Genomic DNA, 16,712 nt, shown 5'->3' with positions numbered 1-16,712 from the left:
ACCATAACCCCACTAAGGCTAGCCATTATAATCACGATGATATTCCAAACACAAGAATTTTAAATTCCAAAACACAACTGTCCCAAGGATTGTGGATTTTGGATTCCCAACCTGTATAGAAACTGAAAGATAGTCAACAAGCATGATAAAGAACTGAGGTCAGAGAAGAAGAGTGTGAAGAAACTAGGTGTATAGAAAAGCATCAGGATCAGTGCTGAAAAAATTTATGAAAACATGATGATATAATAACTCAGTTTGAATGATAAAAGATAAAGTATGATATTCTTCAATACAATTAATAATAATTGCTGTATAGTACAAAGTTTCATGAAATATACTTTACCTGAGCCTTAACACTGTAACGGCCACTTGTAGTGTATCGAGTCATGTATCGGGAGTATATGCCATCGCCAGCCTGAATATCTGCTCCCTGACCATTATCCAACAGCACATACATCACATCAGGCTCATGTTCAGTCGGAGGAGTTACCACGGCTCTACACCAAAGTATATATAGCGAGCCAATTAGTAGATGTTGACAATCATGAGTATATGTTGAAAAAACTTCTGAATTACAAAGGCACAGACATTTATATACATGTATTTATCCACCTACACATGTATATCTCAATCTCTTTTTCTCTGTTTATATATATATATATATATATATATATATATGTCTTGAGAGTAAAGTCAGGGGTTGGTGAGAGGACAAGAGCTAAGGAAGAAGTAGCACTGCTCCTGAAGCAGGAGTTGTGGGAGTATGTAACAGAGTGTAAGAAAGTCAGTTCTGTATTGATGTGGGTAAAACTGAAAGTGGATGGAGAGACAGATGCACCTGGTTATGAAAAGTAAGATCATGAGAGGCAAGTGTTTTGAAAGCAGCTGAGTGAGTGTGTTATAGTGATGGGTGATTTAAATGCAAAGGTGAGTAATGTGGCACTTAAGGGTGTAATTGGTGTACATGGGGTGTTTAGTGTAGTAAATGGAAATGGTGAAGAGCTTGTGGATTTGTATTCTGAAAAAAAAGAGTAGTGATTAGGAATACCTAGTTTAAAAAGAGAGATGTACATATGTATTTGTATGTGAGTATGAGAGATGGTCAAAGGGCATTATTGGATTACATGTAAAAGAGAGACTTTTGGATGTTAATGTGCAGAGATGGGCAGCTGGAGGGATGTCTAATCACTATCCTGTGGAAGCAAAGATGAAGTTCTGTACAGGTTTTCAGAAAAGAAGCGAGAATGTTTGGGAGAAGAGAGTGATGAGAGTAAGTGAGCTTGAAAAGGAGACTTGTGTGAGGAGAGATTGAATATAGAAAGACAAAAGGTGACAGCAAATGACATAAGGGGAGTGAGTAAGGAATGAGATGTACTTAGGGAAGCAATGATGGCTTGTGCAGAAGATGCAAGTGGCATGAAAAAGGTGGGAGGTGGGCAAATTAGAAAGGGTAGTGAGTGGTGGGATGAAGATGTAAGGTTGTTAATGAAAGAGAAAAGAGAGGCGTTTGGACGATACTTGCAGGGAAGTAGTGCAAATGACTGGGAGATGTATAAAAGAAAGCAGCAAGAGGTCAAGAGAAAGGTGAAAGAGTTGAAAAAGAGGGCAAATGAGAGATGGTGTGAGATAGTGTCATTGAATTTTAGGGAGAACAAAAAGATGTTTTGGAAGAGGTAAAAAACACGCATCAGACAAGAGAACAAATGGGAACATCAGTGAAAGGGGCAAGTGGTGAGGTAATAACAGGTAGTGATGAGGTGAGGAGATACTGATTATTTTGAAGGTTTCTGAATGTGTTTGATGATATAGTGGCAGATATAGGGTGTTTTGGGTGGGGTGGTGTGCGAAGTGAGAGGGTCAGGGAGATTGGTTTGATGAAGTGAGAAGAGGTAGTGAAAGCTTTGTGGAAGATGAAATCCTGCAAGGTGGCAGGCTTGGATGGTACTGCAGTGGAATTTATTAAAAAAAGGGGTGACTCTGTTGTTGACTGGTTGGTAAGGATATTCAATGTATGTATGGACATGGTGAAGTGCTTGAGGATTGGCAGAATGCATGCATAGTGCCACTGTACAAAGGCAAAGGGGATAAAGGTGAGTGTTCAAACTACAGAGGCATAAGTTTGTTGAGTATTCCTGGGAAATTATATGGGAGGCTTTTGACTGAGAAGGTGAACCTATGTACAGAGCATCAGATTGGGGAAGAGCAGTGTGGTTTCAGAAGTTGTAGAGCATGGGTAGATCAGGTCTTTGCTTTGAAGAATGTATGTGAGAAATACTTTGAAAAACTGATGGATTCATATGTAGCATTTATGGATCTGGAGAAGGCATATGATTGGGTTGATAGGCATGCTTTGTGGAAGGTTTTAAGAGTATATGGTGTGGGAGGTAAGATGATAGAAGCAGTGAAAAGTGTTTACCAAGGATGTAAGGCATGTATAAGAGTTATCTACGAGAGCAAAAATGGGTATGTTTGAGGGAATAGTACTTCCAACAATGTTACGTGATTGCAAGGCATGGGCTATAGATATGGTTGTATGGAGGAGGGTGGATGTGTTGGAAAGGAAAGGATTGAGGACAATATGTGGTGTGAGGTGGTGTGATTAAGTAATGAAAGGGTAAGAGATGTGTGGAAATAAAAAGAGTGTGGTTGAGAGAGCAAAAAAGAGAATGTGTTGAAATAGTTTGAACACATGGAGAGAATGAATGAGGAAAGATTGACAACAGAGTATATATGCGTCAGAGATGGAGGGAAAAAAGTAGAAGCGGGAGACCAAACTAGAGGTGGAAGGATGGAGTGAAAAAGATTTTGAGCGATTGGGGCCCTAACATACAGGAGGGTGAAAGGCATGCAAGGAATAGAGTGAATTGGAACGATGTGGTATACTGGGGTTGACATGCTGTCATTGGACTGAAGCAGGGCATGCGAAACATCTGGATTAAACCATGGTAAGGTTTTTGGGGCCTGGATGTGGACAGAGAGCTGTGGTTTCATTGCATTACACATGACACCTAAAGGCTTAGTGTGAATGAATGTGGCCTTTTTTGTCTGTTTTCCCGGCACTCACTCGCTGATGCAGCAGGTGGTGGTGTTTTCTGTGGGGCTGGGTGGTGCCAGGAATGGATGAAGGTGAGCAAGTATGAATATGCACATGTGTATATATGTCTGTGTATGTGTGTGTATATGTTGATATACATATGCATATGTATGTATATGTACATGTATGTGCATTTATGTACATAATGTGTATGTGAATGGATGCTTCATTCTTTGTTTTTTGGCACTATCTCACTGATGCAGAAAATGGCAATCAAGTATAATGAATATGAATGTAAATAATATATATTACACTTGTGCCTGATCACCATTTCCTGTGTTAGTGAGTTAGCGCCAAGAAACAGATGAAGAAAAATCCATCCTTTCTCATACAAAAATATACACATATACCCACATACACATACATATGTATATAGTAAACCCTTGATTTATGAGAAGAGGTACCAGGAGAGACTGAGTGTAGGATAGCAAATGGTGAAATTAAATGAAGCTACAAGAGTGAGTAGGAATGGGAGGTGTTTAGGGAAGTTTTGCTCGCTTACATATGTGAGGGCATATGGCATGCAGACGGTGGGAAGTGGGCTCGTGAGAAAGGGAAGTGAGTGATGCGATGAGGGAGTTAACATGCTGGTGAAAGAGGAAAGAGAAGTATAAGGGCATTATTTAGAAGAAAGGAGTGCAAGTGATGGGGAGATGTACAAGAGCAAGCAGAGGAGGTCAAGAGAAAGATGAAAGTTTGTGAGTGTCAGCTAGCTTAAAGGAGAATGAGAATTTTTTTGGAAGAAAGTTGATAGTGAGAAAAACAAGAAAATAAATGGGAATGTCAGCTAAGTAAGCAAATAGGGAAGTGGTAATAAGGAGAAATAAGGTTAAGAAGAGATGGAATGAATATTTTGAAGAGTTGTTAATGTGTTTGATGATAAGCTGGCAAATGTGGGATATTCAGGATGTGGTGGTATGCAAAGTGAGTCTTGGAAAGTGATTTGGTGAAGAGAGATGTGGTGGTGAAAGAGTTGTGTACAATGAAATGTGACAAAGCTGGGTAGAGTGGATGGTACTGAATTTGGATTTCTTAAGAAAGAGTGTGGTTATTCTGTTGATTACATGGTTCATTTTAAGTTTTTCAGTGTATGTTTGACTCATGGCAAGGTGCCTAAGGACTGGCAGAATGCTTGTATAGTGCAAAGGGGACAAAAGTAAATGTTCAAATTACAGAGGTATAACTTTGTTAAGTATACTTTGTAAGTTGTGTGGGAAAGTGGTGATTGAGAGGATAGTGGCATGCACAGAGCTCCAGGTTCAGGAGGAATATTGTGGTTTCCAGAATGGTAGAAAATGTGTGGATCAAGTGTTTGTTTTGAAGAATGTATGAGAGAGACTTGTAGAAACAGAAAGACCTGTACATGGTGTTTATGGATCTGGATAAAGCATATTGCTGCTCTGTGGAAGGTGTTACAAATATATAATATGATGAGAAAGCTTCTACAAGAACTGATGAGTTTTTATCAGGAGAGTAAAGCATTTATGATGCTAGGAATAAGGACTGATGAGTGCTTCCAAGTGAGGCTGGGTCTGCACCAGGGTTGTGTGATGTCACCATAGCTGTTTAGTTTGTTTATGGATGAGTTGGTGAAGGAGGTGAAAGAAGGGTCTTGCAGAGAAGAACAGGTATAGTGTGTTAGGGATGAGGGGATCTTTGAGGTGAGCAGATTCGACTGAGAAACTACAGAGGCTGGTGTCTTATGCTTGGAGAGAGTGTGAAACAAGAAAGTTGAGAGTAAATGTGGATGAAAGCAGAAATATTAGGTTTAGCAATGAAGAGAAACAGGTTATTTGGAGTGTGAGTTTGAATGGAGAAAACTTGGAGGAAGTGGATTGTTTTACATACCTGGGAGTGGATATGGCAGGGAATGGATCCATGAAAGCTGAAGTGAGCTTTAGGGTGGGTGAAAGGGAAAAGGTCCTGTGTTCATTGAAGAATGTGTAGAAAGAGAGGTCACTTTCTTTAAGGACAAAAATGGGTATGTTTGATGGTATGGTAGTCCTGTTGTTACTGTATGTGTATGAGGCCTGAGCCTTAGGCAAAAATGTAAATAGAGATGTGTTGGAAATAAAATGTTTGAGACCGTTCTGCATGACAAGGGTTGACCTTAGTTTTTATAGTTTGGGTTAGTAGTGCTTTATGTATGGGGAGCAGTGAATTTATCTTTATTGTTTGATGGAGTTGGGTGCTGCTGGTTCTCTGGTTCATTATGCGAACTGTATCGTTTCTCAGAATAGGGTACCCATGGTTTTGTGGTTCATCATGGTAGAGTGCTAGTTTGCTTTTCATTAAATAGGTTGGTGATGAAGTTTAAGATCATGGTTGGATTCTATAAACTGTATGAATGATCGCCAGTCTACATTCTTGTAGGCTGTTTATACTTTTATTAGTAGATGTGTAACTCAGGTGGTTTAGGTAGAGTATAATCAGAATGGGTAGATGGAGTAAAGTTCATATAGTGTGTGCCAGGAGGTCCTTGTATGCAGTGCTGATGTGCAAAAAGCAGTGTCTGGTGAGGCTGGCCATTATAGGTGGTGGGTGGGGAGTTTGATTATGTTGATTGAGGAAGCTGAATGCAGTTGGTTTATATGAAGTCCACACTGGGGTTCTAGGGTGTAGATATTGAGCCAAGCAATGAAATCACCTCGTAGTATTATGTGTGCTGGTCAGGCTCTGTAGTTGGGGAATGTATCTAAAAGGGTAGTTGTTGGTGATGTTGTGGAGTGGGGAATGTAGGTGTTAATAGTGTTATAACAGGTCTTGTGTATTTTTATTTATATGGATAAAATTTTTAAGGATGTTGGCAATGTTTGTGATCTGTTATGTAAACCGAGTAATGTTACTGAATGGGATGTGGTGGTGTATGTGTTGTTAGTCTTCCTCTTTATCTTCAGTGCCTGCCTTGTCTTAGGGTTATGTAGATATAGTAATGAGGGAGGTCAGTCTGGTTGTGAGTCTAGTTTCTTGGATGAGGGCTACATGAATGTTGTGTTCTTGGAGAAGGTTGCTTTCTTCTGAGGGCTTGTTTTTATGCCAGTGGTTTAAAGTTGGATGATATTTATTGTGAAAGGAATTTTGTGGAGTAGTAATGTTAATTATTTTTGGATGGGGCAGAGCGTTATACAAAAGAAATAGAAGAATTCAAACTGCTATAGACCACTGGATCCTAAGAAGGCTGTTTCTGACAGTGGAGGAGATCAGAAACTCGCAGAGTAGTGTGGCAGTGTGGTAAGAGTGAAATGATACACATATATTTCAGAGACACAGCTGTAAATTTTCATGTAAATAAGGAGGTACAAAAAATTAGTTGTGCACTTAAAGCAAATCATTTATCAAGTCCATTCTTCAACCACACTAATAAGTGATTTGCCTCATTCAAAGTAAAATATTTGCCCTTTGGTTTGTTTCCATTAATATGAGTGCAGTCTGACAAATCTATCCTTGAGTAGCTTTGAAGCCTTTGATAATTTTGAATACCTTTATCTTTTATGGAGTAGGCTCCAGTCATGAACAAAAACCCACATCAAGGCTGAGCTTTTATTAAAATATAAGGAAGTTAAGGAAAGGGAAAAAGAAGAGATGAGAAAAAGTATTCAAGAATTTTGGAGGAAGTCAAAAACCTGTCTTTTAAGAAATGCCAGGTCATATTCACTGGGCTTGCCTTTATCATTTTTGTTTTTAAAACATTGCACTTATTGATGTTAAAATTCATATGCCTCCTGTGAGCCTAATAAATCAGTTTGTTTATGTCAATTTTCACCCTCAGACATCAGATGTCAGTTGTTTATTCATTTACCAACTTGTATCATCTGTAGATTTTAATATCTTAAAATGCAGCCCATTATCAAATATCACTTATATGTATGAGAAAGGGAACTAGTCCAAAGACTGATTCTTGTGGTGCACCACTTGTTATGTCTACAAATCATTACCCTTTGTTTATGGCCAGTAAACTGATTTTCTAACCACTTAAGTACACCCTATCTGAGCCATATTGTTTAACTTTTAATAGTAACTTATCAAATCTTATCAAAGGCTTTTTGAAAATATCTGTAGATGACATCAGTGCTTTACTTTCATCATACATATTGATGATATCATAAAAGAAATCAGGCAGATTTGTCAGACATGAGTATTTTTATAAAAATCATGTGCTGGTAGTGTGGGAGTTTGGGTGGGTGTTAATGTCAGAATGATTATCAAATTATGAGATAAATTTCACTCAAATGTGCATAAAACATGCTTCATACCTGACATCAGCATTAACAACAGGGTTATTTCCCTGTTTAACCTCAGCATAGATGATTACTCTGTCTGTTGTGGCATTGACATCCCGTGCACCACTGCTCACCTGGAAGTATACCAGAGTTACTAGATATATGAAGAATAATATAATACACCTGCAGTTTGAGAAATTTTCACAGCACAAACATGATTTTAAAAAACATGAAAAAGCATATACAGCTTTATGACTTCATACTTGGGAAGTGCAGTTTAGAGATCTAGGGCTCAGATATCATATCAAAATTTATGGAACTCTGTCTTCAAGGAATCTAAACTGTTAAGACAGAGTCTGTGACATGTCAACAATAAAACACTTGTATCTGATGCACATCATTATGTAGTTACCTACTTGCAACTTGCTTGTACATACGAGAAGGAAATTTTACACTCATGGGGCTCCATCTCTATCTCATATTTCCATCAAAGAGGCTCTTGAATTTCCTAATAAAGTACTGCACTTTCAACACCCACCAGTTCTTCATTTAGCCTGTCCTTCATGTCATGTTTTACGTGTGTTTCCCCTACGATCCTTTTGACTCTTCGTTGTGCAATTTTTAGTTATAACCTGAGTGATGTTCTTTATTTCAAAGGGCTGGTCAGGGCTAAAGTTACTGTGACTTCTAAGTTGATAAGAGGTGGTTATCATGTCCCTCTCCCACTCTTAAATTCATGTCAACAAGTGTGGGCAATTTGAAGGCTTTGTTCCCCAAAACTTTTTTTTTTTTTTTTTTTTTTTGGCTTTGTCGCTGTTGCATAATGCTGTACCTTCTTTGCTAAAAGACCAAGCTGATGATAATCTAAGTTAACTTCATTTAAAAATGTTTCAAATATTTCAACCTTTATCTGACAACATATCAGTGATTTTCCATGCATGAGGTATATTTTCAAATATAATAAAAAATATCTTTGTAAGTTTGTTCTTTTGATGAAAGAGAATGTAATTTCTATAAAATATACAACTTAATCTGCTGAAACATTATTTATGAACACAGCAAGTCCTTTAACTTATGCTGCTCTACTGCCAGGCACATGGAGTAATCCAGTAGTGTTTTCATACACACCAAATGATATGTGTAGTATTTTTGTAAGAGTTTTTATCACAAAGAAATATGATTGCTAATGGCTTTCATCAGTATTATCTATTATCTAGCAACAGTGACAGCTTCAAAAATTGACATAAGGCACACATCTCTTATACATATTCCTGATATCTCTCCATATAGTGACCAGTATATGGAGAAACTTGGGCCTGCAGTGTCTCAAAACAATGCATAGGATCCCACAAGTATTAATGGCTATATATTTTGCCTCAAGGCTGAGGTGACTAATTCAAGAATTAGGTTTAAATGAGACAATCACTCCCAGTGTGTGGCTTTCACACAAGGTCATCCATCTAAGAATTAAGTATCTCCATGTTCATGTACTTGAAAACAGTCTCAAAGTTTACCATATAATTCTCTGGGGACAGATTTTTCATGTTCACCCTTAGATCCATTTTCCAAGTTCATTCTTGTATTGTGTTACTGTATACATTTTTCTATCCTCATTACATTAAACTTGTCAGGGATTATTTGCTGCTATTACAAAAACATAACATAATTTAGAGCATATCTTGATAACATTCAGCATGTACACATTTTATACCACAAAATGTAACTGAAAAATAAAACTACCTGTGCATAAGTGACTTGTTTCATCATCAGTTGTCAGTCTAGATCTTGTCACAAGTCACTACACTCGTGAATGCCTCTTACCTACCTCATAAATCTCTCATATCTACAAATATATATAGTTATGATGCAAGTCCTTCAGACAAACCATCTACATACAAAAATACAATAGTCTCAACACTGAGCTAGGAAGGGCTTCACTTGCTATTTTTGCCTAATCTGAGGATGTATTTCTGCCTTCTAATTTCCAATCTTCAAGTTAGGCAGTTTTTTAAAATCATCTAAGAGGTCTTTTCCTATTACCTGCTTTAAAGTCCAATGTCATTCACAGCCTGTCAAAAGTTACAGTACCAAAAGTCCTTTAACATTTCAAACCCTTTAAGATAGTTGTTTCTATTATTGTAGTTGTCTCACATAGTGGATGGATTTTTAGCAATACTTGCAGTGCTGGAAAAAAGTTGTGTAATACATTTAAACAACTTCAGCCATTCAAACAAACTGACATATAGACACTTAAAACTTGCTAAGGCCTTCAAATCTTTCCTTGTCACTACTATTTAATCCAAATGTTTACCCAATGACCCTAGTGTATGATCCACCATCAAATTCAGTTGAGTGTAACTGATTTTCATAACTTATTTATTCTGTATGAGAAGAGAGTTTTTACACTCATGGGAACCCTTCCTCAGAACTTTCTATGCCATTAAGAAGCCTTTTAAACCTTTGTAGATTGACAGTATTCACCATCTCCTTGGTTATTTTATTCAACCATCTACCAACCTTACATTAAAGTAGTACTTCATTACATCCTTTCCAACTGTATTTTTGCCCAGTTTCTTGTCATGGCTTTTGGTTACTCTGATACTACATTTCATGATGAACTGTTCACAGTCAACATTGTCCAGCTGATTTAAAAACTTGAAGGCTGTTATTAGGTCCCCTCTTTCTTTCCTCTCTTCTATAGAGGAAAGCTTTGTAATCCTCAGTTTCTCGTTTTACTTCGGTTCCCTTGAACCTTCTCTATCAGACCTTTGTGCTTCTTTAAATACAGTGACCAGATTTGTGAGGTATGATCCAGTTTTGGTCTGATTTATTTCATGAATAGTTTATATATCACACCTATTTATATCTCTGATGGCTGTTCCCTCTGGGAATTTCCATCAAGGGGTGGGCACTGAAAGAGTCTCCACTTATTTACTAACCTTACATGCCTCCCTTGCAAATACCATTCCATGCATTCTTCCACATTTCTCTCCCTCCACTACTCTTCCACTCTATGTTCCCATGTCAAAGGTGGTCTCCCACTCACTCCAATCCCTTAATCATACTACTATACACTGTCCTTGTAAACTTTTCATCTTGCATTCTTTCCACAAGACTAAACCACCTCAGAGTAATACATTTCATATACTTTATGACTCCACAATTCATTCCCCTTGCATTCCCTGCCTTACCAAATCTCATATACACCCCCTCATTTCTTTCTTAATAACATCTAGTGACACCACATCCTCCTCTCAAAGAGCTCATTTCCACTGCCTGGATTCTTGACCTCTGTGACTCATTCCATGCCCATGTTTTGGCTGCATAGGTCAGGGTTGAGAGGACTATGCTATCCCTTAATCCTTTCTATACTTCCATACATCGCTACTCCCCACTTCAGTGAGGTAGAACCAGGAGAAACACAAAATAGCCCACATTCGTTTACACTCAGTCTCTAGCTGTCATGCACAATGCACCAAAACCACAGCTCCCTATCCACATCCAGGCCCCACAGACCTTTCCATGGTTTACCCCAGACGTTTCACATACCCTGGTTCAGTCCACTGACAGCACACCAACCCCAGTATACCACATCGTTCCAATTTACTCTATTCCATGCATGCCTCTCATCCTCCTGTATGTTCAGGCCTCAATCGCTCAGAATCTTTTTCATTCCATCCTTTCACCTCCAGTTTGGTCTCCCACTTCTTTTTCCCTCCACCTCTGACACACACACACACACACACACATATACATATATATGGAAGGTATTAAGAATATATGGTGTGGGAGGCAAGTTGTTAGAAGCAGTGAAAAGTTTTTATCAAGGATGTAAGGCATGTGTACGTGTAGGAAGAGAGAAAAGTGATTGGTTTCAAGTGAATGTTGGTTTGCGGTAGGGGTGCGTTATGTCTCCATGGTTGTTTAATTTGTTTAAGGATGGGGTTGTTAGGGAGGTGAATGCAAGAGTTTTAGAAAGGGAGGCAAGTATGCAATCTTTTGTGGATGAGAGAGCTTGTGAAGTGAGTCAGTTGTTGTTTGCTGATGATACAGTGCTGGTGGCTGATTTGGGTGAGAAACTGCAGAAGTTGGTGACTGAGTCTGGCAAAGTGTGTGAAAGAAGAAAGCTGAGAGTAAATGTGAATAAGAGCAAGGTTATTAGGTACAGTAGGGTTGAGGGACAAGTCAGTTGGGAGGTAAGTTTGAATGGAGAAAAACTGGAGGAAGTGAAGTGTTTTAGATATCTGGGAGTGGATTTGGCAGCGGATGGAACCATGGAAGCGGAAGTGAATCATAGGGTAGGGGAGGGAGCAAAAGTTCTGGGAGTGTTGAAAAATGTGTAGAAGTTGAGGACGTTATCTTGGAAAGCAAAAATGGGTATGTTTGAAGGAATAGTGGCTCCAACAATGTTATATGGTTGCGAAGCGTGGACTTTAGATAGAGTTGTGCGGAGGGGGATGGATGTGCTGGAAATGAGATGTTTGAGGACAGTATGTGGTGTGAGGTGGTTTGATCAAGTAAGTATTGAAAGGGTAAGAGAGATGTGTGGTAATAAAAAGAGTGTGGTTGAGAGAGCAGAAAAGGGTGTTTTGAAATGGTTTGGTCAAATGGAGAGAATGAGTGAGGAAAGATTGACAAAGAGGATATATGTGTCAGAGGTGGAGGGAAGGAGGAGAAGTGGGAGACCAAATTGGAGGTGGAAAGATGGAGTGAAAAAGATTTTATGTGATCGGGGCCTGAACACGCAGGAGGGTGAAAGGTGTGCAAGGAATAGAGTGAATTGGAACGATGTGGTATACCGGGATCGATGTGCTGTCAGTGGATTGAACCACAGCATGTGAAGCACCTAAGGTAAACCATGGAAAGTTTTGCAGGGCCTGGATGTGGAAAGGGAGGTATGTATGCGTGTGTGGACATGTATGTATATACATGTGTATGTGGGTGGGTTGGGCCATTCTTTCGGCGGTTTCCTTGTGCTACCTTGCTAATGCGGGAGACAGCGACAAAGCAAAATAAATAAATATATATATATATATATATATATATATATATATATATATATATATATATATATATATATATATATATATATATTTATTTTGCTTTGTCGCTGTCTCCCGCGTTTGTGAGGTAGCGCAAGGAAACAGACGAAGGAAATGGCCCAACCCACCCCCAAACACATGTATATACATACACGTCCACACACGCAAATATACATACCCATACATCTCAATGTACACATATATATACACACACAGACACATACATATATACACATGCACACAATTCACACTGTCTACCTTTACCCATTCCCATCGCCACCCCGCCACACATGGAATAACATCCCCCTCCCCCCTCATGTGTGCGAAGCAGCGCTAGGGAAAGACAACAAAGGCCCCATTCGTTCACATTTAGTGTCTAGCTGTCATGTAATAATGCACCGAAACCACAGCTCCCTTTCCACATCCAGGCCCCACACAACTTTCCATGGTTTACCCCAGATGCTTCACATGCCCTGGTTCAATCCATTAACAGCACGACGACCCCAGTATACCACATCGTTCCAATTCACTCTATTCCTTGCACGCCTTTCACTCTTCTGCATGTTCAGGCCCCGATCACTCAAAATCTTTTTCACTCCATCTTTCCACCTCCAATCTGGTCTCCCACTTCTCCTCGTTCCCTCCACCTCGGACACATATATCCTCTTGGTCAATCTTTCCTCACTCATTCTCTCCATGTGACCAAACCATTTCAAAACACCCTCTTCTGCTCTCTCAACCACACTCTTTTTATTTCCACAAATCTCTCTTACCCTTACATTATTTACTCGATCAAACCACCTCACACCACATATTGTCCTCAAACATCTCATTTCCAGCACATCCACCCTCCTCCGCACAACTCTATCCATAGCCCATGCCTCGCAACCATACAACATTTTTGGAACCACTATTCCTTCAAACATACCCATTTTTGCTTTCTGAGATAATGTTCTCGACTTCCAAACATTCTTCAAGGCTCCCAGGATTTTTGCCCCCTCCCCCACCCTATGATTCACTTCTGCTTCCATGGTTCCATCCACTGCCAGATCCACTCCTAGTTATCTAAAACACTTTACTTCCTCCAGTTTTTCTCCATTCAAACTTACCTCCCAATTGACTTGACCCTCAACCCTACTGTACCTAATAGCCTTGCTCTTATTCACATTTACTCTCAACTTTCTTCTTTCACACACTTTACCAAACTCAGTCACTAGCTTCTGCAGTTTCTCACATGAATCAGCCACCAGCGCTGTATCATCAGCGAACAACAACTGACTCACTTCCCAAGCTCTCTCATCCACAACAGACTGCATACTTGTCCCTCTTTCCAAAACTCTTGCATTCACCTCCCTAACAACCCCATCCATAAACAAATTAAACAACCATGGAGACATCACACACCCCTGTCGCAAACCTACATTAACTGAGAACCAATCATTTTCCTCTCTTCCTACACGTACACATGCCTTACATCCTTGATAATAACTTTTCACTGCTTCTAACAACTTGCTTCCTACACCATATATTCTTAATACCTTCCACAGAGCATCTCTATCAACTCTATCATATGCCTTCTCCAGATCCATAAATGCTTCATACAAATCCATTTGCTTTTCTAAGTATGTCTCGCATACATTCTTCAAAGCAAACACCTGATCCACACATCCTCTACCACTTCTGAAACCACACTGCTCTTCCCCAATCTGATGCTCTGTACATGCCTTCACCTCCTCAATCAATACCCTCCTAAATAATTTACCAGGAATACTCAACAAGCTTATACCTCTGTAATTTGAGCACTCACTCTTATCCCCTTTGCCTTTGTACAATGGCACTATGCAAGCATTCTGCCAATCCTCAGGCACCTCACCATGAATCATACATACATTAAATAACCTTACCAACCAGTCAACAATACAGTCACCCCCTTTTATAATAAATTCCACTGCAATACCATCCAAACCTGCTGCCTTGCCGGCTTTCATCTCCCGCAAAGCTTTTACTACCTCTTCTCTGTTCACCAAATCATTTTCCCTAACCCTCTCACTTTACACACCACCTCGACCAAAACACCCTATATCTGCCACTCTATCATTAAACACATTCAACAAACCTTCAAAATACTCACTCCATCTCCTTCTCACATCACCACTACTTGTTATCACCTCCCCATTAGCCCCCTTCACTGAAGTTCCCATTTGCTCCCTTGTCTTACGCACTTTATTTACCTCCTTCCGAAACATCTTTTTATTCTCCCTAAAATTTAATGATACTCTCTCACCCCAACTCTCATTTGCCCTCCTTTTCACCTCTTGCACCTTTCTCTTGACTTCCTGCCTCTTTCTTTTATATGTCTCCCACTCATTTGCATTTTTTCCCTGCAAAAATTGTCCAAATGCCTCTTTCTTCTCTTTCACTAATAATCTTACTTCTTCATCCCACCACTCACTACCCTTTCTAATCGACCCACCTCCCACACTTCTCATGCCACAAGCATCTTTTGCACAAGCCATCACTGCTTCCCTAAATACATCCCATTCCTTCCCCACTACCCTTACCTCCTTTGTTCTCACCTTTTTCCATTCTGTACTCAGTCTCTCCTGGTACTTCCTCACACAAGTCTCCTTCCCAAGCTCACTTACTCTCTCCACTCTCTTCACCCCAACATTCTCTCTTCTTTTCTGAAAACCCCTACAAATCTTCACCTTCGCCTCCACAAGATAATGATCAGACATCCCTCCAGTTGCACCTCTCAACACATTAACGTCCAAAAGTCTCTCTTTCACCTGCCTATCAATTAACACGTAATCCAATAATGCTCTCTGGCCATCTCTCCTACTTACATATGTATATATATATGTATATCTCGCTTTTTAAACCAGGTATGCCCAATCACCAGTCCTTTTTCAGCACATAAATCTACAAGCTCTTCACCATTTCCATTTACAACACTGAACACCCCATGTATACCAATTATTCCCTCAACTGCCACATTACTCACCTTTGCATTCATATCACCCATCACTATAACCCGGTCTTGTGCATCAAAACCACTAACACACTCATTCAGCTGCTCCCAAAACACTTGCCTCTCGATCTTTCTTCTCATGCCAAGGTGCATATGCACCAATAATCACCAATCTCTCTCCATCAACTTTCAGTTTTACCCATATCAATCTAGAATTTACTTTCTTACACTCTATCACATATTCCCACCACTCCTGTTTCAGGAGTAGTGCTACTCCTTCCTTTGATCTTGTCCTCTCACTAACCCCTGACTTTACTCCCAAGACATTCCCAAACCACTCTTCCCCTTTACCCTTGAGCTTCGTTTCACTCAGAGCCAAAACATCCAGGTTCCTTTCCTCAAACATACTACCTATCTCTCCTTTTTTCTCATCTTGGTTACATCCACACACATTTAGACACCCCAATCTGAGCCTTTGAAAAGGATGAGCACTCCCCGTGTGACTCCTTCTTCTGTTTCCCCTTTTAGAAAGTTAGAATACGAGGAGGGAAGGGTTTCTAGCCCCCCGCTCCCGTCCCCTTTAGTCACCTTCTACGACATGAGGAATGCGTGGGAAGTATTCTTTTTCCCCTATCCACTATATACACACAGACATATAAATATATACACATGCACCTAAGTCATACTGTCTGCCCTTATTCATTCGCCACCCCGCCACACATGAAATGAAAACCCCCTCCCCTGCATGTGCGCAAGGTAGCACTAGGAAAAGACAACAAAGGCCACATTCGTTCACACTCGGTTTCCCCCATACAAAGTATTACCCCAACTAACCTGTTCCTCTACCTTGCTAAACCAAATGACCTTACTTTTATTCACACTCTCAACTACCTTCTTTCACACACACTTCCAAACTCAGTCACCAGCTTCTGTAGTTTCTCACCTGAATCTGCCACCAGTTCTGTATCATCAAGCAGACAACAACTGACTCACTTTCCATGCCCTCTCATCCCCTGCAGACTGCTTACTTGCCCCTGCCTCCAAGACTCGCACATCCCATCCATAAACAAATTGAACAACCATGGTGACATCACACATCTCTGCTGCAAACCATCCTTCACCTGGAACCATTCACTCCCCTCTTTTCCTACTCATATACATGTCTTACGCCCTTGATATAAACATCTCACTGCATCTAGCAGGTTTTCTCTCACACCATATAGTATTCTTAATACTTTCAACAAGCATTTCTGTCACTCCTATCGCATGATTCCTCCAGATCCATAAATGCCATATACAAATTCATCTGTTTCTCTAAGTATTTCTTACACATATTCTTTGAGGCAAACACCTGATCCACACATCCTATACCATCTCTGAAACCA

The 16,712-nt window shown here is 39.8% G+C and overlaps 2 protein-coding genes across 4 annotated transcripts in view; one reads left to right on the top strand and one right to left on the bottom strand.

The window, feature by feature from the left end:
* Nucleotides 1-16,712, top strand: part of pch2 (pachytene checkpoint 2 protein) — a 429,043-nt gene that overhangs the window by 59,542 nt on the left and 352,789 nt on the right. The window lies entirely within an intron of this gene.
* LOC139754612 (calcium-activated chloride channel regulator 1-like) overlaps nucleotides 1-16,712 on the bottom strand; it is a 237,715-nt gene that overhangs the window by 45,310 nt on the left and 175,693 nt on the right. For both annotated transcript variants that reach the window (XM_071672059.1, XM_071672060.1), the window contains exons 14-15: nucleotides 7,348-7,448; nucleotides 344-497 (exon numbers count right to left, since the gene is read on the bottom strand). In XM_071672059.1, coding sequence (XP_071528160.1) covers nucleotides 344-497; nucleotides 7,348-7,448 — 255 coding nt within the window. The remainder of the gene's footprint in view (nucleotides 1-343; nucleotides 498-7,347; nucleotides 7,449-16,712) is intronic.

This window comes from Panulirus ornatus, chromosome 17 (assembly GCF_036320965.1).
Source record: "Panulirus ornatus isolate Po-2019 chromosome 17, ASM3632096v1, whole genome shotgun sequence".
Taxonomy (NCBI): domain Eukaryota; kingdom Metazoa; phylum Arthropoda; class Malacostraca; order Decapoda; family Palinuridae; genus Panulirus; species Panulirus ornatus.
Note: the sequence above shows the minus strand (reverse complement) of the source record. Positions and strands in the feature narration are given on the sequence as shown.